General features: G+C 45.8%; 2 protein-coding genes across 2 annotated transcripts in view; one reads left to right on the top strand and one right to left on the bottom strand.

Moving 5' to 3' along the window:
- alpk2 (alpha-kinase 2) overlaps positions 1 to 13,149 on the bottom strand; it is a 79,150-nt gene extending 66,001 nt beyond the window's left edge. Inside the window, exon 1 of the mRNA XM_048545875.2 lies at positions 13,040 to 13,149. The gene's annotated coding sequence lies outside the window, so the exon portion shown is untranslated. The remainder of the gene's footprint in view (positions 1 to 13,039) is intronic.
- A 4,699-nt stretch (positions 13,150 to 17,848) lies between these two features.
- malt1 (MALT paracaspase 1) overlaps positions 17,849 to 24,786 on the top strand; it is a 93,526-nt gene continuing 86,588 nt past the window's right edge. Inside the window, exon 1 of the mRNA XM_048545836.2 lies at positions 17,849 to 18,428. Within this exon, the coding sequence (XP_048401793.1) occupies positions 18,277 to 18,428 (152 nt within the window). The 5' untranslated portion in view covers positions 17,849 to 18,276. The remainder of the gene's footprint in view (positions 18,429 to 24,786) is intronic.

The following is a 24,786-nucleotide window of genomic DNA, read 5'->3' as shown; positions in this document are numbered from 1 at the left end:
CTTCATTATCCAGGTTTTGGAGGCATGCAGGAAAGTGGATTGAATCTTATGAGTTTCTTCCTTGCTCCAAGCTTGAGATTTTTTTATTGTTAACACATCTTTCATTTTCATAAAATTATTATGAAATTCAGGTTATCGCTATCATTCAAAGGCCTTTATCACACCAGCCATCTTTTGTTATAAATAAATATACTTATCCACTTGTACCAGAGTGATACCATCCATTTCAAGCTTTGTTATGAATGTAAATTTTCCAGGTTTCTTGGGTGGGATTTGAACATGCATCCTTGGAATGTTAAAATGTTCCTAGTCCTCTGGTTTACGACTAGTCTTTGCTGTACTGTACATTTTTTTCTTTAAGTTTGGTATTATTGGGTCAATGGAAAGATTCTTGGCAGTGTGGAGGAGCAGAGGGATCTTGGGGTTCATGTTCACAGTTCCCTGAAAGCTGCCACCCAGGTGGATAGGGTTGTTAAGAAGGTGTATGTTGTGTTAGCTTTCATTAATAGGGGGATTGAGTTCAAGAGCCATGAAGTTATGCTCCAGCTATACAAAAGCCTGGTTCAGCCACATCTGGAGTATTGTGTCCAGTTCTGGTCATCTCATTACAGAAAAGATGTGGAAGAGTTGGAAAAGATGGAGAGGACAGGTGACTTGATAGAGGTGTACAAAGTGATCAGAGGTATAGATAGAGTAGATAGCCAGAGACTTTTTCCTAGGGTGGAGGTAGCTTTTATGAGGGGACATAGTTTTAAAGTGCAAGGAGGAAGATGTCGGGGAGATGTCAGAGGTAGGTTCTTTACTCAGAGAATGCATTGCCGGAGAGGGTAGTGGAGTCGCCTTCATTAGGGACATTTAAGCAGCTATTAGATAGGCATATGGATGATAGTATAAGGTAGCAGTGGAGGTTAGATACATCTTAGGCTTCGCGTAAAAGTTCAGCACAACATTCTGGGCCAAAAGACCTGTACTGTGCTGTACTGTTCTTTGTTCTATTTTAATTTCCTTGATTAACAATAGCTAGTTTATCCTCTTTATAGAATCCTTCTATTGTCCTAAACAATTTTCTTAAATGTCTGTCATTGGTTATTAACTGTCTTTACTGCTAAATTCCTTGCCCAGTATATTTCTGGCTTGGGTTTCTCCTTCTCAACTGACTGTTAAATTCTATCATGTTATTATTAATGTTTCCTAGAAAACCACTTACTCTGAGATCATTTCTTCAAACTGCTCCATCACACATCTCCAGATCCAAGATAGCCTGATTCCTGGTGGGTCCACAACATATTATTTCTGGAAATTGTCCCACTTGCATGCTATGAATTGTTCCTTGTAGCTTCCTTTGCCAGTTTAATTTTCTCAGTCTACATGCAGATTAAAGATATCCATGATTAAGGTATTGCCTTTTTTACATGTCTTCACCATCTGCTGACTCATTCTCTGTCCTACAGGCTATCGGCTACTCCCAACAATATTTTCTTCCCCTGGTTATTTCGTACCTTCATCCGTATGGATTCTACACTTTCCAATTCCAAGATCATTTCTTGCTATTTTCCATATGCCATCTCATATTAACAAAGTTACCCCACTGCCCTTTTCTTCCTGTCTGTTCCTTTCAGAAAGTCACAAACACCTGAATATTTAGTTTTCATTTTGGATCTCCTTGAAACCATGACTCTGTGATGGCAATAAAATCATAGCTATCCTTTAATTTTGATGCTAATTCATTTATTTTGTTTCAAAAACTATGTGCAGTTAATCAAATAACCTTTTTCCCCCTTTCTTTTACCATTCATTGTCCCTTTAACCAATATTCTCTCTAATTTTTGTTTAAGTGCACAGATCTCCGAGACCCATCCTGGCAGCAACTTCCAAAACATCAATATCAATGCTTCAGCAAGCCAATCACAGTGATCACCTTGCACAGAATCAAGGAGGAAACTCAGAGCTATTGCACTTTGTGAAGCTTAGAAGGAACATGATCTCGGCCCTTTTTTTAAAATTATGTCTGTATACTCTGTTCCTTCCTTCTGGGTATCATTGCCTGATGAGCTATTTTGCAGTGAAGGTTTATCCTTTGGTTTTTTAACATCTGTAACCCTCTTCAGAACACCGAACTCTCTACTTATTTTAAATCCTTTTTAACCTGAGGTATTCAATTCACGAGGATGCTGGTCCCAGTAAAGTTCAAGTGAAGTCCATCCTATCAGAAGACCTCTCTTCTAAATTTGTGTAACGTGCAAACGCCCATGAAGTGAAACCCATTCCACCACACCGATGTTTGAACTATGCATTTAACTCCTTGATTTTACTTATATATGTCATTTTATCCATGGCTCAGGTAGTAATCCTTGGAGGTTCTGCTTTTCAATTTAGCTTCTAATTGTTAAAATTCTTTCTAGCCTTATCAATGTCATTGGTACCAATGTAGATGCTAACAATTGGTCTCTCCCATCCTGCTCCAAGTTTCTCTCCAGCCCAAAGCAGACATCCTTACTCATTGCAAAATACTGCAGATGCTGGAAATCTGATACAAAGAGAATGCAGTAGAAACAGGCCTAGCAACATTTTTGGAGAGAAAAACCAAGTTAACCAAACTTCCACACTCTGACCTTATTAGGAAATGAGAATCATTGATGAAGTTGCTGAAGATAGTTGGCCAAGTACATCTGAAGCATTCTTGTGGTGACATTCTGGCTCTGCGGTGATTGGCCTCCAATGACTTCAACTGTTTTTCTTTGTGTGAGGTATGACTCCAACCAAAGGAGAGTTTCCCCCAATTCCCATTCACTTTACTAAGATTTGTTGATGCTGCATTTGATTAAGGGCAGCTACTCTTCCCTCTGTTGGACCAAGAATATAATTGTATCTGGAACTGATTCGCACTGATAGAACCAAAACTGATTATTGGCAATAAGCCTATTGTTGGGGAAGTGCCACTTGTCATAACATCAGTGATAACTTTCCTCAACTTGCTAATATTCAGATTGTACATATTATGTGGTATAGCAATTTGCAGTGATTTACAGCACAAGGTGGGTAACAGTTGCAATGGAAGAGTGTGTTGTTAACAATTATACTTTGCCACACCCCAGCAATAAAACCAATCTTCATGAAACAGTGTGTTGATACTCAGTCGTCCTGCACAGGTACCCTTGCTTTCATATCAGTAAAAGCTCTGTGGTGCAGATTTGGTGTGAATTTATTAAAAACAACCAATTCACATTTTAGATTGAGAGATATTTAATTCAATTAAGCCCTTCTTCAGCTATGCAGCGCTAGGATAATAAGCCCAAGAAAGACATGCTGTAAGTAAGGATACGATATAAGCGACAATTATTTCCACAGTCATTATGCAGCAAACATTCTGAAAAGTGTGAAGACAAGTGCTAAACAGTTTGTTAACTGGTATCGGAGCACCTGATCATTCAAAGGCCCATATTAGAACACATGGCACCTTAAATGACATTTTACGAGAGACAGTAAAACTAGATTATAGCAAGTTTTGAGAAGATTTGTAGCTCAGGTTGAGGTTCTGGATGTGAGTTTGGTCGCTGAGCTGGAAGGTTAGTTTTCAGACGTTTCGTCACCATTCTAGGTAACATCATCAGTGAGTCTCCGATGAAGCGCTGGTGTTATGTCCCGCTTTCTATTTATCTGGTTAGGTTTCCTTGGGTGGGTGATGTCATCACCGATGCAGGAAATGATATCACCAACCCAAGGAAACCTAAACAGATAAATAGAATGTGGGACATAACACCAGCGCTTCACCGGAGGCTCACTGTTGATGTTACCTAGAATGGTGATGAAACGTCTGAAAACTAACCTTCAAGCTCAGTGAACCAGCTTACATCCGGAACAAAATAAAGACACACTCTCTTGTGGACCGAGAGGAGGAGAGTGCTGTCTTGGAGGTGAAAGGACGACGTCGGGTTGGCTGTGCACCCTTGCGACCAGCAGATCTTAATGCTGGCTTCGGCCTAATGCTGGTTCAGGGGAGCAGCCAACCTGCAACGATGGCTGCGGCAAGTGCTCGTGCCCCAGGTCAGAGGGTCCGGAACACCATCCGTGTTTCTGTAAAGAAGGTGGATGAAGGTGCACTTGTGGACCGCACCTTCTTCGTGAAGAGGGTCCTGTTGGACTGTTGTGGGTTCACTGCTGCGGACATTTACTGCCTGCAGGACTTCCCCGGAGGAGGTTTTTACGATGTGACCTTCAGGAGTGCCAAGCTTTGCGAGCGCTTCCTGGAGGTTTTCAAGGAGAAAGGAGGTGAGGGCCCCCTCTCTGTATTGACCGCTGTCCCGCTGTTTGTGATGCCAGCGCAGAGGAGCCGTATGGTGACTGTACATATGTACAACCCGCATGTGCCAGCAGTTGATGTCCTGACCTTCCTCGGAAGGTACGTGAAGGTGGAAGGGGACCTAACTGACACCATGGACCCCTTTGGCATCTGGACGAGTAAGAGGCAGGTCAAAGTGACGCTGAGGATGGGCGCGGATGGGAATGTCGTACACCCACCGTCGAGCTTCGTGATTGGCGGGAGCAGGGGCTACCTGACCTATGCAGGGCAACCTAAAGTCTGCCATGCCTGTGGTAGGTCAGGTCACGTGGCGGCCGACTGCAAAGCCACGATCTGCAGGAACTGCAAGGAGGAGGGACACCTTGCAAAGGATTGCCCACAGGAGAAAAGCTGCAACCTTTGCGGGGAATCGGGCCAACTCTATAGGGCATGCCCGCGGCGGGGGACCACCTACGCCCAGGTCGCCGGCAGGGGCAATGCGGGGCCAGCCCCCCCGGAGGAGAGGAAGGCACCAGGGCCCAGCAAGGACCCCACTAATGTGCAGGAGGGCCAGGCCATGCAGGACGGCCCAGCCCCGCAGGATGGGCCCGAGGCCAGCAAAGCACCCCTGCAGGCTCCGATCCCCTCCGACAACCCAGAGTCGATGGAGGCGGCGACAGGCGACCCAGCGGAGTGGACAACAGTCTGGAAAGCGAGGAGGAAGGTGCGTCGATGGGCCCAGGAACCGCAACCATCAGGCGGGAAGAGGCAGCTACAGGGGGGCTATAAGAGCTCCTCTGACGAGGGGGATTCGGAGAGGGCCCGCCCGAAGCAGAAGTTAAAGATCTCGAGGGAGAAGGAAAGCAGCACCCCGCTTCCAGGTGACGGGAGGCGTCCTGAGGCTCCCTCCGACACCCAGTCAAGTGCCGCTGGAGCACTGGAGGGCCTCCCGGAACTTCCAGGTGGGAAGGAGGAAACAGCGCGTCCCCAGCCTGACCCGGAGCCGGACCCTCCTGCCTCCGCACCCCTGACGGGGTGATGCCACCCGGAAGGCAGCACGGACGGTTTCCTGAGCCCGGAGAGCGTCCAGCAGTTAGCCCGGGCAATGGGCATGAAGGGACAGATGGAGGGGCTGGACCTTGGACTTGGGGAGGGTACTGCGGTCACTGCCCACAATGGGGGTACGATTTGCAAGCATTAATGTGCGCAGCGTTAAGTCAACCACAAGATGTGTGTCCACGTTGGCCTACCTGACCACCATCAAGGCGGACCTCCTGTTTCTGCAGGAGTGCGGGATACCGCACCTCAGCAGGTATGGGAAATGGTCCGGCGCCTGGACCTTTGGGGCCTTCGATCTGGTCGGGGGGTAACGACTGTCGCTCCTCGGGCCTGGCTATTCTGCTGCGGGGGCGCAACTTCACCATCTCTCAAGTTCAGGAGGTGGTGGGGGGGTGCCTCCTAGTGGCTGACGTCACCTATAGGAACGCTCCCCTGAGGCTGATCAACGTGTACGCCCCAGCGGTACGGAGTGAGCGGTTGGCCGTCCTGCAGCGGCTTCCACCCCTGCTGGCTACGTCCAGGCCGGTCATCCTAGGCGGAGACTTCAACTGCATCATTGATGCAGATGGAAGATCCAGCATGGGGACAGTGGGTGGGGGGAGTCAACTGGACGTCACGTCCAGATTCCTGATGGGCATGGTGAAGGACGCCAAGCTGCTCGACGTCTTCAGCACCCCTGCAGACGGAGCGCAGCAGAGGTACACCTGGTCGCGGCCAGATGGGTCTATTCACTCAAGGATAGACTTCCTGTTTGTGTCACGGACGTTCTCGGTCAGGTCCACCGGCGTCGAGCCGGTGTTCTTCTCTGACCACTGCCTCCTGCTGGCCGACTGTCACTTACAGGGCGACCAGCCGGCCGGCAAGGGGACGTGGAAGCTCAACACGACTCTGTTGACCCTAGAGAACGTCGAGGAGCTTAAGAGGGAATACGCCGGTTGGAGAACTGTGAAACCCCACTTTGAGTCTCCAGGCGACTGGTGGGAGACGGTGAAGGAGAACATCAAGAGGTTCTTTGTCCTCAAGTGTGTTCAGAAGGTGAGAGAGAGGCGGGGAAAGCTGTCGCGACTCCAGAAAAGGGTGCAGAACCTGCTCCTTCTGCAGTTGATGGGGGTCGATGTCACGGAGGACCTCCGCGAGGTGAGGGGCCAGCAAGCCTCGCTCTTCGCCACGGAGGCCTCCCGGATAATCTTCCGGTCCAGGGTCCGCTCCGTGGAGCAGGACGAGACGTGCTCGCGTTTCTTCTTTCAGAAGGTGCACAAAGAGAGCTCTGTGCTCAGCCGGCTGAAGGAGGACGACGGCTCGGTGACGTCGTCTCGGCCTGACATTTTGAGGATCAGCAGATCCTTCTATGCCGGACTGTACGACATGAAGCCCACGGACAGCACGGCCTCCGAGTCGTTCCTGTCGTCTATCACGGAGGTCTTAGACGACGGCACGAGAGAATGGCTGGACCGGCCGATATCCCTGGACGAGCTGACCAGAGCCCTCAAGTCTTTGGAGAGGAATAGGACTCCCGGAAGCGACGGCTTACCGGTCGAGCTGTATTCTGCTCTGTGGGGCCTGGTCGGCCAGGACCTGCTGGAGGTGTACGATAGTGCGCTTCGGGCAGGGGAAATGTGCAAGTCCATGAGGAAGGGCATCATCACCCTCATTTACAAGAGGAAGGGGGAGAGGGAAAAAATTAATAATTGGTGTCCCATTTCACTTTTGAACGTGGACTACAAAATCCTGGCCAAGGTCATAGCCAACTGGGTCAGGTCTGTCCTGGAGTCAGTGATTCACCCTGACCAAACCTGTGCTGTGCCGGGCAGGAAGATCGTTGAGAGCCTCGCGCTCATCAGGGATACGATCGCCTACATACAGGACAGGCGGGTGGACACCTGCCTCGTCAGCCTGGACCAGGAGAAGGCCTTCGACAGGGTCTCTCATGCTTACATGAGGGACATCCTCTCCAAATTGGGGTTCGGGGAGGGCATCCGCAATTGGATGCGGCTGCTCTACGCCAACATCGTTAGCGCAGTCTCGATCAACGGGTGGGAATCAGACAGTTTTCCTGTTAGATCTGGAGTCAGTCAGGGCTGCCCGCTCTCTCCTGCCTTGTTCGTGTGCTGTGTGGAGCCCTTCGCCGCCTCCATCAGGAAGGACGTGAGCCTGAAGGGCGTGAATATCCCAGGCAGCGGAGGCCTTCAGGTCAAGACCTCCCTCTACATGGACGATGTCGCCGTCTTCTGCACCGATCGTCGGTCGGTGAGTAGACTATTGGACATCTGCGGCCAGTTTGAACTGGCCTCGGGTGCCAAAGTCAATAGGGCTAAGAGCGAGGTCATGTTCTTCGGGAACTGGGATGACCGCTCCTTCATCCCCTTCACCGTCAGGACAGACTACCTGAAGGTGCTGGGTGTTTGGTTTGGTGGAGCTGGGGCGTGCACTAAGACTTGGGAGGAGCGTATCACCAAATTGAAGCAGAAGCTGGGCAGGTGGACGCTCCGGTCCCCCTCCATCGTGGGTAAGAACCTGGTTGTCAGGTGCGAGGGGCTTTCGGTACTGTTGTATGTGGCGCAGGCCTGGCCTATTCCCAGGACCTGCGCCGCTGCGGTCACCTGGGCCATCTTCCACTTCATTTGGGGGTCGAGAATGGACCGGGTCCGCAGGGACACCATGTACAAAGACCTGGGAAATGTGGGAAAGGGCATACCGAACGCCACCCTCGCCCTGACGGCTACCTTTGTGTGCGGCTGCATCAAGCTGTGCATAGATCCTCATTATGCAAACACCAAGTGTCACTACTTACTGAGGTTCTACCTGTCCCCAGTGTTGCGAAGGATGGGCCTGGCCTCGTTGCCGCGGAACGCTCCGAGTAGTTGGACCGTTCCGTACCACCTGTCCTTCGTGGAGAAATTTTTGAAACAAAACACCTTTGACCACAAGGCCGTCAGGCAGTGGTCAGCATGTCGTAAATCCGGGACCCTTCGGGAAAAGGAGAGGGTGGATCCCGTCGTGTGGTTCCCCACGCAGACTGCCAAAGTTGTTTGGCAGAATGCCTCATCGCCAGAACTTTCAAACAAGCACAAGGACATTGCTTGGCTGGCGGTGAGAAGGGCTCTGCCAGTGAGATCCTTTATGCATGCCCGGAATCTCTGCGCCACTGTACGCTGCCCTCGAGGTGGCTGCAGGGGGGACGAGACTGTTGATCACCTCCTTCTGGAGTGTGTCTATGCGCAGGAGGTCTGGAGGGGGATGCAGTGGTATTTGTCGAGGTTCGTCCCAAGCAGCTCCGTGACACGGGACTCCGTGCTCTACAGGCTGTTTCTGGGGACGCACACCGAGACCAACATCAACTGCGCCTGGAGGACCATCAATGCGGTGAAAGACGCTCTTTGGTCTGCCCGCAACTTGCTGGTCTGCCAGCTGAAAGAACTGACCCCGACCGAGTGTTGCAGACTGGCGCATTCCAAGGTCCAGGACTACGTGCTGAGGGACGCGCTAAAGCTTGGGGCAGCCGCCGCCAAGGCGCGGTGGGGAAAGACCACCGTATGAAACCCCTCGTCCCGAATAGAAAAAAGAACCCTATCTGGTAACTGGGCCCAGCTGGCGCCTTCCCCAACTGGTCAGGGGGCCAACTGGGACTGTGCGGGGTGACGACTGCTGGGGTGTTTTCTTTGCTCTGTGTTTTTTTTTCCTTCTTTGTATTTTTCCTTTAGTTGGTGTATGTACCCCCTGGGTAACCCGGAGCGACTTGCATGACTGGGTAGGTGTGTAAATATGTCTTTTTTTTTGTACATCTTACGAATAAAGTATATTTTTTCAAATAAAAAAAAGTGACGAAACATCTGAAAACTAACCTTCCAGCTCAGCAAGCAAACTCACATCCAGAACTAGATTATCTTTTCAGAATGCTCATATTGTCAACACCTTGAACTCTATTATATAACAGGCTAAAATGTCTGCAAGAGAATCATTTGGAATCATTTGCTACCTATTTCTGCTTCCATTCAAATTGTTAGAAATGCCAAAGTAAAGCTGAGGAGCAAGCACATGTCTGCAGAGATCATGTATGAAGCTGCTGTCTCTGTGCAGTGTGGTAAATACTGCCTTCAACTCCTCTGCCTTTTGACAATTAAACTCAAAGATGTGGTGGTAACAGAGTGGACCCGCTCATGTGGCAGATGTAGTTGCATGACCGTATCATGACAAGCAAAAATTAATTCTGAGATTCCTTGACACCAATCAGCCATTTCATTCAATCTTTTCAATGGGAAACACTAAAATTTGTAAGTAAAATATTCATAAAATCCATCATCTGAAAGAAATAATTTCCCTGCTCTGTTAACCTCTTGGAAAGACCTGTGTTACAGTTAATTTCTTTGTGATGTTTTTTAATCACAATCTACATGTGTTTGTCATAATGAAAACAGTTCTCCTGTGACTTGATCAATAAAAATCCATCCTATCCTTATTCAGTGTATACACTGAACACTCTGACCTCAGGGATATCACCCAAGTCCCCATTCCTCAGAAATTTTTGCCAATAATTTCAAATCCTATGACATCATTCCACCCTACTATAATCTTTTTCGATTGTTATATCTTAGTCACACCTTTAACTCTGGCGCACGTGCACACTGATTACACAGCCTCAGAGTGAGAGGAGTGATTGGTCAAGCCCTACAACTAATGAAGGTTGTTTCTTTATCAGTGAAATGGCAAATATTGACAGATCCTATTGTGAGGATAGTGATTTTAAGAGGTGTGTTTTGTCCAGGTTTTTTCTTAAGAGAGAGAGAGACTGGGGGATAGATGCCAATCAGTCTATCAGAAGATGAACAAATTGTGAGACTTTGGGTATCACATTGTGGAGCTGGAGGAACACATCAGGCCAGGCAGCATCAGGGGAGTGGGAAAGCTGACATTTTGGGTTTGGACCCTTCTTCAGAAATCTCTGTTTTCCTTTGGTTTCGTATCTGCATGAAATCTGTGATGCAAGTTGGATATGAATTTGACATGACTGATGCACTTCACCTTTTTGGTTAAGACTGATTTATATCAGTTTTGTTTCAACTGGTAAAACCGCATTGTGACTTTTAAAAGGTCCCTGAGCAATCTTGTTTGTTCAACTGTTATGTTTTTATCAGACAGATCAGTTTTAGCTCATTGTAAATGATTGAATGTCTGACCAGCATTTGATTTTAGTGAATGAAGATCTGTACTTGTGTAATTCTATCCACTGGCCAAGGTCAAATTTAACTGAAAGGATTTCAGACAGCAGAATAACATTGGTCTTTCTACCTAATCCAGACAAGTTGCATCTTGAATGGTTTAGGTAATGTAATGGTGCAAAATATGCATGCAAATCAGTAAGATGTGCTACTTCAGCTAGTTCCTAAGTGTGTAGTTCCTAATGAGCTTCTTTATGCTTATCAATATGTAGTAAATTTGACCTTGGCCAGTGGATAGAATTACACAAGTACTGGTCAGCTTCTTCTAAAGTGGAGGCAATGGCCTAGTGGTTTTATTGCAGTATTGTTAACCCAGAGACCCATGTAATGTGCTGAGGACCTGGGTTCAAATCCTACCATGGCAGATGGATGAATTTGAATTCAAAAAAAGAAATCTGGAATTAAGAGTCTAATGACCACGAATCCATTGCCAGTTACTGGGAAAAAATCCCATCTGGTTCATTAAGGTCCTTTAGGGAAGGAGACTGCCATCCTTACCTGGTCTGACCTACATGTGACTCCAGACACACAGCAATGTGGTTGACTCTTAACTGCTCTCTGGGCAATTGGGGTTGGGCAATAAATGTTGCCTAGGCAGTGACACCCACATCTTGTGAACCTAAAGGACATTTAAGGTGAGCGCCAGAAACACATGTAGATTGATATTTGAGTAATTTTATTATTAACCCAGAAGGTGATGGGAATCTGGAACTCACTGGTTGCAGGGCTGGTAGAGGCAGAAGCCCTCATAACATTGATGAAGTATTTAAATGTGCAGTTCTACATCCCAGGGCTCTTAAGGAAGTGGCTCCAGAAATAGTGCATGCATCAGCAGTCATCTTCCAAGATTCATTAAACTCTGGTACAGTTCCTAAAGATTGCAGAGTAACTAATGTAACCCCACTATTTTAAGAAGGGAGGTGGAGAGAAAAGAGAATTATAGACCAATGATTCTGATATTGGTGGTGGAGAAGATGCTTGAGTCCATTACTCATCATTTTATAGCACAAAACGTAGAAAACAGTGGTGGGATCAGCAACAGTCAACGTTGATTTTTAAAAAGGGAAATCATGCTTGATAAATCTACTGGAATCCTTCGAGGATATAAGTAGTAGAGTTGATTGAGGGAGCCAGTAGATGTTGTTTATTTGGACTTTCAGAAGGCATTCAACAAAAGTGCCACATAAAAAATTGGTGTGTTAAATTAAATTGCATGGGATTGGGTAGCGTATTGATATGGATAAAAAAATTGGTTAGGAAATGGGAAACCGAGTAGGAACAAATGGGTCTTTTTCAGAATGGCAGGCAATGGTTAGCAGTGTACCACAGGGAATGGTACTAGGACCACAGCTATTCACAACATAGGTTAATGCTTTAGATAAGGGAACTGAACGTAATATCTCAAAATTTCTGTATGACACAAGGGTGGAACTGTGAACTGTGAGGTGGATTCAAAGAAGTTACAGCGTAATCTCACAAGTTGAGTAAATTCCCAATGTGGGGAAGCCCAGAATTAGTGGTCATAGTTTCAGGATAAGGGGCAAACTTTTTAGGGCTGAGATGAGAAGATTTTTTATTACCCAGACGGTGGAATTTGCTGCCTCAGAAAATGCTTGAAGCCAAAGCATTATTTGTTTACAAGAAGGAGGAAATAAAACTCTCTTGCCAAAATGGACCAAGGGATATGGGGGAGGGTAGGATTACGCTATTGAACTCAATGATCAGCCATGATCTAAATTATGAAGGCATCTTCGGTTCTGAACCTGGATTTTGGTGGCCGCGGGAGGGGGTGATGGGGGGAGGTGGTGGAATCTGAAACTTGATCCTTTTCCCATCAGCTTGACTTTGCCCAACTTTCCAGTGTTACTGCAGCTCTATATGACAACTAGCTGAGCGTGCGGAGGCTGAAGGAGTCCAATGGCCTCCTCCAGCTCCGAGTTCCTCTGTTTCTATGATGTGATGCCAAAGCATACAAAATTATGAGCCAAGTGCTGGAAATTGGGATTCAAATAGTTAAATGTTTATTTTTGAGAACTGCAGATTCCATGGGCCCAGACCTCCATGACTCCAATAACTAAAGCCATGTTGATAGAGTTTATTTAAATTTTTCAAAGCATAAAAGGATCTGAAAGCAAATTTTCGTCGCCCTTCTATTTCTTCAATACATTTAAAGCTTTGCAATCACAAGCCACTTCTAAGCTCTGCAGAGAAATTTTCTCTCTCCACCTCTCAGATTACAAATAAAACCAGGCTGACAGGAATCCAATATTTTACACATAATAACATATGCCAACTCAAAAACAACCGGAAAATCGACAAAAAAACACAGCGCCAATTGTAGATTATACAATGAAAGCAATTCTACCATTGGTTTAAACAGACATTGGGCTAGATGTGCAACTATAAAGATATTGAAAAGCCCAGTTGCTGGCGAACAAAGAACCTCCCTGCCCATAAACAAAGTGACCAGAAACTCTGAACATACCTTATTTATATGTTATTTAACATTCAGCACGGTGAACAGGAAGATTAGCAGCCGTGTTTGATCCACACTGATATACTGAAGCCCATTTGATCTATTTTTGCATCTTATACTCACGAACTTGTAATAGAGACTGTGTACACACGCTCTGGGAGTTATCATATACAGCTGCAGTAACACTGGAAAGTTGGGCAAAGTCAAGCTGATGGGAAAAGGATCAAGTTTCAGATTCCACCACCTCCCCCCACCACCCCCCTCCCGCGGCCACCAGAATCCAGGGTCAGAACCGAAGATGCCTTCATAATTTAGATCGAGCAACAGTTGATGATTATTACTATTCCTTCTAAAATAAAACAAAAGAACTGTGATGCTGGAAATCTGAAGAAGGCTCGCTGGAGCCGAAACTTAGACTCGGCTTTGTCTCCACAGACCTGTCAGTTTCTCCAGCTATGAGTGATAATGGGAACTGCAGATGCTGGAGAATCCAAGATAACAAAGTGAGAAGCTGGATGAACACAACAGGCCAAGCAGCATCTCAGGAGCACAAAAGCTGATGTTTCGGGCCTAGACCCTTCATCAGAGAGGGGGACGGGGAGAGGGTTCTGGAATAAGTAGGGAGGGAGGGGGAGGCGGACTGAAGATGGAGAGAAAAGAAGATAGGTGGAGAGGAGAGTATAGGTGAGGAGGTAGGGAGGGGATAGGTCAGTCCAGGGAAGACGGACAGGTCAAGGAGGCGGGATGAGGTTAATAGGTAGGAAATGGAGGTGCGGCTTGAGGTGGGAGGAAGGGATGGGTGAGGGGAAAAACAGGTTAGGGAGGCGGAGACAGGCTGGGTTGGTTTTGGGATGCAGCGGGGAGAGGGGACAAACTGGGCTGGTTTTGGGATGCAGTGGGGGATGCGGAGATTTTGAAGCTTGTGAAGTCCACAACCCAACCTCACCATCAAGCCCGCAGACAAGGGAGGCGCAGTGGTAGTATGGTGCACAGACCTCTACATCGCCGAGGCCAAACACCAACTCTCTGACACCTCCTCCTACTGGCCCCTTGATCATGACCCCACCCCCCCAAACACCAAACCATCATCTCCAACACCATCCATGAGCTCATCACCTCAGGGGACCTCCCACCCACAGCCTCCAACCTTAATTTTCCCCAACCCCGCACGGCCCGTTTCTATCTCCTTCCCAAAATCCACAAACCTGCCTGCCCTGGTCGACCCTTTGTCTCAGCCTGTTCCTGCCCCACCGAACTCATCTCCACATATCTGGACTCCATTTTCTCCCCTTTGGTCCAGGAACTCCCTACCTACGTCCGGGACACCACCCACGCCCTCCACCTCCTCCAGAACTTCCAATTCCCTGGTCCCCAACACCTCATTTTCATCATGGACGTCCAGTCCCTATACACCTGTATTCCTCATGCAGATGGCCTCAAGGCCCTCCACTTCTTCCTGTCCCGCAGGCCCAACAAGTCCCCCTCCACCGACACCCTCATCCGCTGAGCCGAACTCGTCCTCACCCTCAACAACTTCTCATTTGATTCCTCCCACTTCCTACAGACAAAGGGGGTGGCCATGGGTACCTGCATGGGCCCCAGCTATGCCTGCCTCTTTGTAGGTTACGTGGAACAGTCCCTCTGCCGCACCTACACAGGCCCCAAACCCCACCTCTTCCTCCGTTATATTGATGACTGTATTGGCGCCGCCTCTTGCTCCCCAGAGGAGCTCGAACAGTTCATCCACTTCACCAACACCTTCCACCCCAACCTCAAGTTCATCTCCAACACATCCCTCACCTTCCTGGACCTCTCAGTCTCCACCTCAGGTAACCAGCTAGAAACTGATGTCCATTTCAAGCCCACTGACTCCCACAGCTGCCTAGAATACACCTCCTCCCACCCACCCTCCTGCAAAAGTTCTATCCCCTATTCCCAATTCTTCCGCCTCCACCACATCTACTCCCAGGATGAGGCATTCCACTCCTGCACATCCCAGATGTTCACGTTCTTCAAGGACCGCAACTTTCCCCCCACAGAGGTCGAGAATGCCCTTGATCGCGTCGCCTGCATTTCCCGCAACACATCCCTCACACTCTGCCCCCACCACAACCGCCCCCAGAGGATCCCCCTCATTCTCACATACCACCCCACCAACCTCCGGATACAACACATCATCCTCCGACACTACCGCCATCTACAATCCGACCCCACCACCCAAGACATTTTTCAATCCCCACCCTTGTCTGCCTTCCGGAGAGACCACTCTCTCTGTGACTCCCTTATCCGCTCCACACTCCCCTCCAACCCCACCACACCCGGCACCATCCCCTGCAACCGCAGGAAATGCTACACTTGCCCCCACACCTCCTCCCTCACCCCTATCCCAGGCCCCAAGATTACTTTCCAATATTAAGCAGATGTTCACCTACACATCTGCCAATGTGGCATACTGTATCCATTGTACCCGGTGTGGCTACCTCTACATTGGGGAAACCAAGCGGAGGCTTGGGGACCGCTTTACAGAACACCTCCACTCAGTTTGCAATAAACAACAGCACCTCCCAGTCGCGAACCATTTTAACTACCCCTCCCATTCCTCAGACGACATGTCCATCATGGGCCTCCTGCAGTGCCACAATGATGCCATCCGAAGGTTGAAGGAACAGCAACTCATATTCTGCTTGGGAACTCTGCAGCCCAATGGTATCAATGTGGACTTCTCAAGCTTCAAAATCTCCCCTTCCCTCACTGCATCCCAAAACCAGCCCAGTTTGTCCCCTCCCCCCACTGCATCACAAAACCAGCCCAGCCTGTCTCCGCCTCCCTAACCTGTTCTTCCTCTCACCCATCCCTTCCTCCCACCTCAAGCCACACCTCCATTTCCTACCTACTAACCTCATCCCGCCTCCTTGACTGGTCTTCCCTGGACTGACCTATCCCTCCCTACCTCCCCACCTATACTCTCCTCTCCACCTATCTTCTTTTCTCTCCATCTTCGGTCCGCCTCCCCCTGTCTCCCTGTTTATTCCAGAACCCTCTCCCCATCCCCGTCTCTGATGAAGGGTCTAGGCCTGAAACGTCAGCTTTTGTGCTCCAGAGATGCTGCTTGGCCTGCTGTGTTCATCCAGCTTCACACTTTGTCATCTTAAACATACGCCCTCTAGTTTTGGAGTCCTCAATGTTGAGAAAAAGCATATTCACCTTTTTCAAGTCCCTTGTGATTTAATAAACTTTGATGACGTTCCTCCCTCTGCCTCCGACGCTCCAGGGAAAATAGCCCCAGGCTACTTAGCTTCTCTCTATGGCTCAAACACTCCAATCCAAGCAACATCCTTGTAAATCTTTTCTGCATCCTTTTGTGTTTAACAACATCTTTCCTACAGCAGGAAGACCAGAATTGCACACAGTATTCCAAAAGTGGCCTAACTAATGTCCTGTGCAGCTGTATTATGACTCCTATACTCAATACACTGACCAAAAAGGCAAGCACATCAAATGCCTTTTTCACCACCCAGTCTACCTGTGATTCCACCTTTGAGGAATTTTGTTTTCATGTGTCCTCGTGTTGATCTCTGTTTCTTCAAGAATCTGAACATCCGTTTTTGTTTCTTGAGTAACTTTCCAAGAAGTTTCTCTTTTGAGCTGGAAGTGCACTAGACACTGAAATGCTTACGTGTTTGGTATTGAAGAGGAAAATTTCATTTGTTTGTTTTTCCTCCTTTGCAGGAAGACTATTTAAACATCAATGTGATTCCTTGGAGGTGACATTAGCTTTGATCTAAGATCTGTTGGCTAAGACAAGTCCTTTTATATATAAGGACTTCCCGGCTCCTCTAAAAAGCAACGCAATCCTCTCCATCTCCTTGGACCTAATTTCTGTTTCTATATTTGTTGTGTTGTCATTTTGCTTTGCCTGGTGCCTTTGTCACAACTTAATCATTCTCACTCTCATCACGGGCTGTTCCTTTTCAATTCTGCACTGATGTGGTTTACAGGGATGTTGTCAGGATGGCAGGTTTGAGCTTTAGGCCAAAGCTAAATAGGCTGGGGCTTTTGACCCTGGACCATTGGAGGCTGAGGGGTGACCTTATAGAGGTTTATCAAATCAAGAGGATAGAATGAATAGTCAAGGCCATTTCCCCAGGATAGGGGAGTCCAGAACTAGAGGGCATAGGTTTAAGGTGAGAGGGGAAAGATTTAAAAAGCGCCTAAGGGACAACCTTTTCAGCAGACGGTGGTCAGTATATGGAATGAGCTGACAGAGGAAGTGGTGGAGGCTAGTACAAATACAACATTTAAAAGGCATATGGATGGGTATATAAATAGGAAAGGTTAAAAGGGATATGGGCCAAATGCTGGCAAATGGGACTCGATTAATTTACCATATCTGGTTAGCATGGACGCGTTAGACCGAAAGGTCTGCTTCTATGCTGTACAACTCTATAACTTTACGTCCGTGACTCGAGAGGCTGTTATCACACACCATCCAGATTGAGGAATACATATATTGCGGTGCCACCATTCTCGCTGGGTCAAAGCATTGGAACTCATTCCCTAACCGTAGTCTAGGTGTTACTTATACACCCCATGGACTATAAGGTTTTATTTCCGTGACTGCCCGTCGCCTTCTCAAGCAACCTTGGTTACAATGGAACTGCCTGGGTGACTGAAGGAGCCGAATCAATGTAAGTTCTGTTGGAAGACCGTTTCTTTTTCCGAGTCAGTTTCGCACGATGAACCACACTTCCCAGAGGCCTTTGCACATTTTTGGGTGTAGGTGCCTTTACTTCCTGCTTCAGTAGTTTATCGCCAAAGTAGCAGGAAGTGTTGTAGACGATTGGAATAAAGTGCATTCACTGGAGGGTTTCACTGTGTTTCTTTCTGTGTGTACCGCCACGTTATCCCAGACAGAACGGGGACAATTTTTAGAGATGGGGGCACTCCTGCTTTATAACGGAGAGTCTGACTTTTGACGTGCAACAGTGTGACCACAATCCCTTCAAATTTCTTTTGAAACCAGAAGTTTGAAATCTCAACGTTTCACTTTTAAAGGAAAAAAAAATGTCTGTTTAGAAAGGCGTTGGATTGAGGTCATCTTTAGACGGTTGAGCGGGGTCGTGTTTTTGTTGGCTGGATTCTGCCCGGGGAGTGGGTGAACGGAGAGAGGAGCAGACGGCTGTCACCCAGGCTCTGGTATTGTTCAATGACAGCAGTAGCACCACTGGGAAACAGGACTCGCTGCAATGGCAGAGTCCACGCAGGTCACGCCGATAAACATCAACAGCCTGAAGGAACACACGCTGAAGAAAATAAGCGATCTGCTGGACAAGACCAACAACCGGGGATGGAGGAAACTGGCGGAGATTGTGGGAGCTGACAAGCGTTTCAGACTCACGTAAGTATATGTACAAGAGTACGTGTGTATCGCTCCCCGTTCTCCAGACCAACGTCCCGCCCCAAACATAAGTAAATCGTTCACTTTTGGCGGCGTTAAATTGAGTTCTCATTGTCACATTTTCTTTATCATTCTGAAGTTGGTCGAATCCGTTATTCAGTCTTACAGGATAATCAACTGTGGTGTGCATCACAACCAAATCATACACTGACTTGTCGAGTGCAGTTTCCTGTCAATGTTTTACAGGAGCCAGAAGCCTGATTGTTTTCACCTTTCTCCATAGTCTGGAAGCTACTTGTAGATTTTCAAAATATTAGAGATGTTATTTATACAGTCCAAAGACGTGCAGTTTGGCCATGCTAAATTGTCCATAATGTCCAGGGATGTGCAGATGAGATGCGTTAGCCATGGGAAATGCGGCGTTACAGGGATAGGTTAGGGATTCGGGTCGGCGTGGGATGCTCTTCCTAGGGTCGGTGTGGACTTGTTGGGCCGAATGGCCTGTTTCCACTCTGTAAGAATTCTATGGATACCTCTGGAGCAGGCAAAACTTGAACCCAGGCCTCCTACATCAGAGGTAGGGACAAAACAACTATGTCACGGGAGGCATTTACCACTGCTTTATTTTGGTAAACTGCCTACTTTTGGGTCTTAAGCTGTATCTGTGACCATTCTTGAAGATTCTCAAAGCCTGAAACTGAGTTTTTAAACTTTCAGATTCGATAAAGTAGCATTCACCCTAAAAGAGACAAAATGTACCCTCTTTATTGGGAAAAGAGAAACTATTCAGGAATAACTTTCTCACCTTGTTTCAGAGTTTTCAAGGTGATGATGTTTGTTTGCCCATCAGATGATTAATTGGGGGCAGGAAGAGCCCAGCAGATACTAGGTTTGTAAACTGGGATCCTCATGGGGAAATAATGCACTATGAGATGTCGCCATTGGATGAGATGTGAAAGTGAAATCCTTCTGCTCCCTTGGAGGATGTAAAGTATCCTGTGTCACTATCTTGAAGAATAGATGAGTCACCTCTGGTATCCTGGCCAATATTTATCCCTAAATGTAACAAAAATTGATTACCAAATCTTTATCAGCATGCTGTTTGTGGGAGCTTGCTGTTCACGTAGCAGTTGATGTGATTTTCAGATTGTTTGACATTTTCCAATCCCATAGAAACAACTTGTATCAAAATTAATGTTTAAAAAAAGGAAAGAACTATGAGTCCTGGAGATCTGAAACAAACAAAAACTGAAATTTCTGGAGAAATACAGCATTGTCTTGCAGCATCTGTGGGGAGAAAGCAGATTTAATGTTTCAATACTGTTCTGAAGAAGGGTCACTGGACTCAAAACATTAGCTTTCTGTTCTCTCCACAGATAGTGCCAGATCTGCTGAGTTTCTCTTGGAATTTCTGCTTTTATTTCTTTGTAAAAATTTAGATTTTGACTTTTCAGATCTTTATGACATGGTAATGTAGACATGAGCTGTAAATCGTTGGAATCTGGATATAGAAGCACTTGAGTATCTTGCCTCTTATTGTGGGTTAAGTTCTAATGCCCAGAGAACTAATAATATCAGGTAAAATTTGTGAATAATTAAAAAAAATGACAAATCAATAAGAGACAGGATGGTTTTCCAAAGAGATTTAGATAATTGGTACAATGAGGGCCATTTGGTCTGGGTTTTGCATCAAGGTTTTGTGATCTTGAAGTCATTGACTGCAATGGTGTTTGGAGTAAACTGAACACGAATAACTTTCAAAAAGGAATTGGATAATTATTTTAAGAAGGAAAAACAAATTAACAGCTCTGGGGAAAGGATAGGGGGATATGGACCAATTGAATTACTCTTTCAAAGAACCAGTACAGGTACGATGGACTGAAGGGCTTATTCTCTGCTGTATCATTCCATGAGGACCAGCTGTGCTTGTTTAAGTTAACTGATTGCTGTAAGGCAATAATAAATCATAAAATGGATGTCATAGTTGCTGTCTGTATGAGCTTTCAATGAGTGTTTCATAAAATGACTCAGAATAAACATGATAAAAATTAAGGTGCATGATTTTATTAGGGTTCTAATCAGAAATATTGCTCTGGAGCAGAATGCAAAGAGCAGAAGTGATCAAATGCTTTTCGATTGGGGTAGGTATATATGCCAAGAATTTGTGCTGGAACCTCTTTTGCTTTACACTTAATTAGTCTGAAGCGGGCAAATATTGAAGATTCATTTCAGCAAATTGGTTAAAAGTTGACTAACTGTGAGGAAGAATAACAATGTTTACAAAGAAAGTAAACAGTTTACTGGAATTGGCAGACAATTAAATATAATTCAATGCAGTGAAAGGTATGGTAGTATCTCTTGAGAAAACTAACATGTAAGATCACAGCATACAGTATGTATGTATGTAATACTACTTCTACACAATGATTCAATAACAATGAGGCTAGATTTATCTAGAAAATCAAAGGGGAAGCTTTGGAAAAAATTTGTTGCACAAATAGCATCCCTTTAATGTTTCCCTTTATGTTGGAAAATAAATCTGGAATTATAAATGTGGAGAATTTCTATTCGTATCAATGTACATTTTCACAAGTTAGTTTTTTGACTACATTTCTTTGATGTGGGTGCTGCTGGCATGCCAGAATTTATTCCTTAATTGCCCTGGAGAAGGTGGTAAGTTGCATTCTTAAACCACTGTGGTCTTTAAGGAAGAGGCACCCTCAGTGTTGTCAGGGAGGGAATTCTCGAATTTTAAATTTGAGACAATAAAGGCAAAACAATACAGCTCAAAGTCAGATGGTGTGTGACTTGGAGGGGAACCTTTGCATGTGGTGATGTTCCCATGTGTCTGCTATCTTCTCCTTCTGGCTGTTAGAGATTGCAACTTTGTAAGGTGTTCTCAAAGGAGCCTTGGTGAGTTACTGCACTTGCTGCATTTTGTAGATGAAGTACACTGCCAATGTGCATCAATGGTGTGGGGAGTGAATGCTGAATGCGAATGGGATGTTGTCAGGCAACACTGTTTTGTCCTGAATCATGTCAAATTTCTTGAATGTTGTTGAACTTACAATCATCCAGACAACAGGCAAGAACATTTAGATATAAATTTATATTTAGGTTTTATTGTCATGTATACTCAGATGTGTGGTATGAAAAGTGTACGTTGCCTCACATGATGCCATCTTAGGCACAAAGTACTGGGTACAAAATCTTAGTTACAGAATTAGAAAAATAAAGAAATAAAGTTTTAAAAAGTCAAACATTACAGTCCTTTTTTTAAGCCATAGGCCTGCACACGCTCCAAGCTGGGCATTCTCCAGAGGGTTCGCTCCCTCTTGCACTGGTCTATGACCTGCCTATGCTCACCAGCTGCCTACACTGCTAACCACCACTGTTGACCTCCATCAAGCATGCCAGGCTTCGCCGTCATTCACAAGGCTTTGGCCTTGACCGCCTCTGCTGCCACCCTTCATGAATGACCACTGCCACTGCCATCTTCTGCCACTGCTGCCTTATCAGTGACTGCCACTGCCATGATCCAGCTTGTGCTGGGCCTCAGTCACTGCTGCGCTCCCTTGCTGCATTAGCCATATTGCTGCAGAATCCTGTTCTGGGACTGCTCTAGACATCAATGATGCGCTGCCGTCAACCACTCCCAGCCACTACCGTCACTGCCACTGCCTTGATGATCAAACTCTAATGACCAAAGAACTAAAAGAAATGGAAAAAAAAGTGAGAAAAAAAGAAAAAGAGAAAGAAACAGTCAGAGTGGACAAACTTCGTTGAGGAGCTCTACTCTGCTGCCATCTTGCCTGGAAATATTCCATTACAATCTGGGCTTGTGTCTCGTTGATGCTGTTAGATCCACAGAGCAGCTCGCCTCTGACCTGCTGTTCTAGCCACAGTATTTCTGGAACTGTTCTAGTTCAGTTTCTAGTCTATGGTAACTCCTTGGATGCCGGTAGTAGAGAATTCGGTGATGATAATGACATAGAATGTCAAAGGACAATGGTTAGATTCTTGCTTTTTTGATATGGTCATTGTCTGGCACTTTTGTAGGATGACTATCATTTGGCAGTCATCAGCCCTAGCCTTTGCATGGCACTTGTTGCATTTGGGTATAAGCTGCTCAGCATCTGAAGTCACAAATACTAGTGAACATTGCACAATAATCAGCAAACATTGCCACTTTTGGTCATGCGATGGAAGGAAGGTTGTTGTTGAAGTATCTGAAGATGGTTAGGTCTGAGACACCACCATGTGAAACTCCTACGTGGTGGTTTGGGATTGAGATAATTGACATTCAGCAACCTCACACTCAGCACGAAGGAAGCTGGTTATCTCCAGCCATGTGAATAGATTTCTCCTGACTGCCAGTGAGTTGGGTTTCAATTAGACTCTTTGTGCCACTCTGCTCAGCTATTGCCCTGGTGTCATTAGCGTCACCTTGAATTTGTTTTAGTGAGATATGTTTTACATTGGTTATCTCTCTGATTCCCTTTTATTAATTGACCTATGTCGTTCTGACTAATTCACTTGACCTTGATTTTGCATTATTTCAGGTTCTGTCTTTCAGAGATCCTTTAAACCCAAATCTTAGCTACCTTGGCCAAACCGATCAAAAACCCATTAAGTGGCCACTTGTCTCACTTTCTGTTAATGCAGTGTTATTCCGTGCAAGTTGGCTGGTATGTCTGCCAACAAAACAGTAATAAATTGCTATTATAAGTAGTGTGACTAATTTTGCTTTTCATTTGTGGTTAATTTCGGTAAATGAAGATTAATTGCTATAATATTTTGAGGTTCATCTACCACTTCTACAGTAGTGTGATAATTTTAACAAAAAAATGTCAACAGAAATTGAAAGCAAAGCAGTGTAGGCTGTATGTCAAGCCAAGGCCAAAACTGAGGTGTATGATCACAGATTTCTTTTGGGAGCTGGAATTACTTGTATGTCCCACTCATTATGTACAACCTATACAAAAACTACAAATGAGCAAGCCAAATATTTATGATCAGTTAACATCTTAATGGCTGAAAATGTATTCATTGTTTAGCTAATTTTATAAAGCTGTTTGGATTTATTCCCTATAGTTACAGAAAGACATTTCAGGTAATTAAAGGGACCTGGATATAATTTTTTTTGATGCTGTAATTAAATGAGGTGAAATGCTGGAAAGTCCCCACTGGAAAGTCCTTAATAGAATATCTGTACGTGTGACCAAATATGGGGAAGTCCCACCAGAAACACAGTGGCATCTCAGACTGGTTAATCCATAATGTATCATTGCAGAAATCCTTATTGACTCGATAACAGCTGGGCAAGAATGACCACCGTCATGTTCGTAGTGGATTCTCAGCCTGTTCAGTAGCCAGTGAAGCCTTCAATTATTTCATGCTGTTCTCCAAACTGAAAATATGAAAACAATTGAAAGTATGTCAGTGGGAGGCTGATAAAATGCAAGCAAGGCAATAGGTTCACACTGTTCAAAGGAACATGCCTCAACAAAGCACTGTGAATACCTTTAAGTTCAAAGAAAACCTTTTCATCAGATCTGGTTTGTAGCCTACCTTAAAGTTTTATTTAAATCTCCACAACAAGGTGCTGAGCATTATGATGAAGGCAGTCATGAATTCAGTGCTGTGCCTTGTCTGTTGTCTCAGTGCCCCTTTCCACTGATTGAAGTTGAGTGGCAGGAATGATGTCTGAGCTGAGACTCCAGCGCTGAAATATCATGTTCAACACCAGAGCATTAGATATAAAGGTGGTTGTCCAAGCGGAAATGAAGAATATTTTTTCTGAGACTAATTTGGGAAAAGCTCCCCTATCCGTTGAATATCTTTGTATTGTCATGTTTTATTGCAAACCACGTTGTTATGACTTGTTATGCATATTAAGGTGTAATGGGAGTTTTTTGTAGGTTATTTGAGGGGAAATGCATACAATATATTTGCTGTGACATACACATTAGTTTCACCTTTAACGCAACAACACTCAAGAAGCTCACTAATATCAAAACAGCAAGTTAATTGGCATCCCATTCATCATCATAAACATTCACTCCCTCCACTACTGGCATGCAGTAGTATGCATCATCTGTAAGTGTACCATTTGGAAGAATGTGGGCAGCAGGTACTGGGTAGTACAACCACCTGCAAATCCCCCTCAAAGTTTCGTAGCATCCTGTTGTAGAACTATATTGCCATTTCTTCACTGTCACTCGGTCAAAAACTTCCCTTCCTAAAAGCAGCAGAAGGACTGTAGTGGTTCAGGAGGTGGCTCAGAATCACATTCTCAAGGTCAGTTATGGACTGGCAATGAATGCTGACCCTGCCCAAATCTTGTGAAAGAATTACA

The sequence above is a fragment of the Stegostoma tigrinum genome, chromosome 1, assembly GCF_030684315.1.
Source record: "Stegostoma tigrinum isolate sSteTig4 chromosome 1, sSteTig4.hap1, whole genome shotgun sequence".
Taxonomy (NCBI): domain Eukaryota; kingdom Metazoa; phylum Chordata; class Chondrichthyes; order Orectolobiformes; family Stegostomatidae; genus Stegostoma; species Stegostoma tigrinum.
The sequence above is the reverse complement of the archived record's forward strand: the minus strand, read 5'-3'. Positions and strand labels throughout refer to the sequence as shown.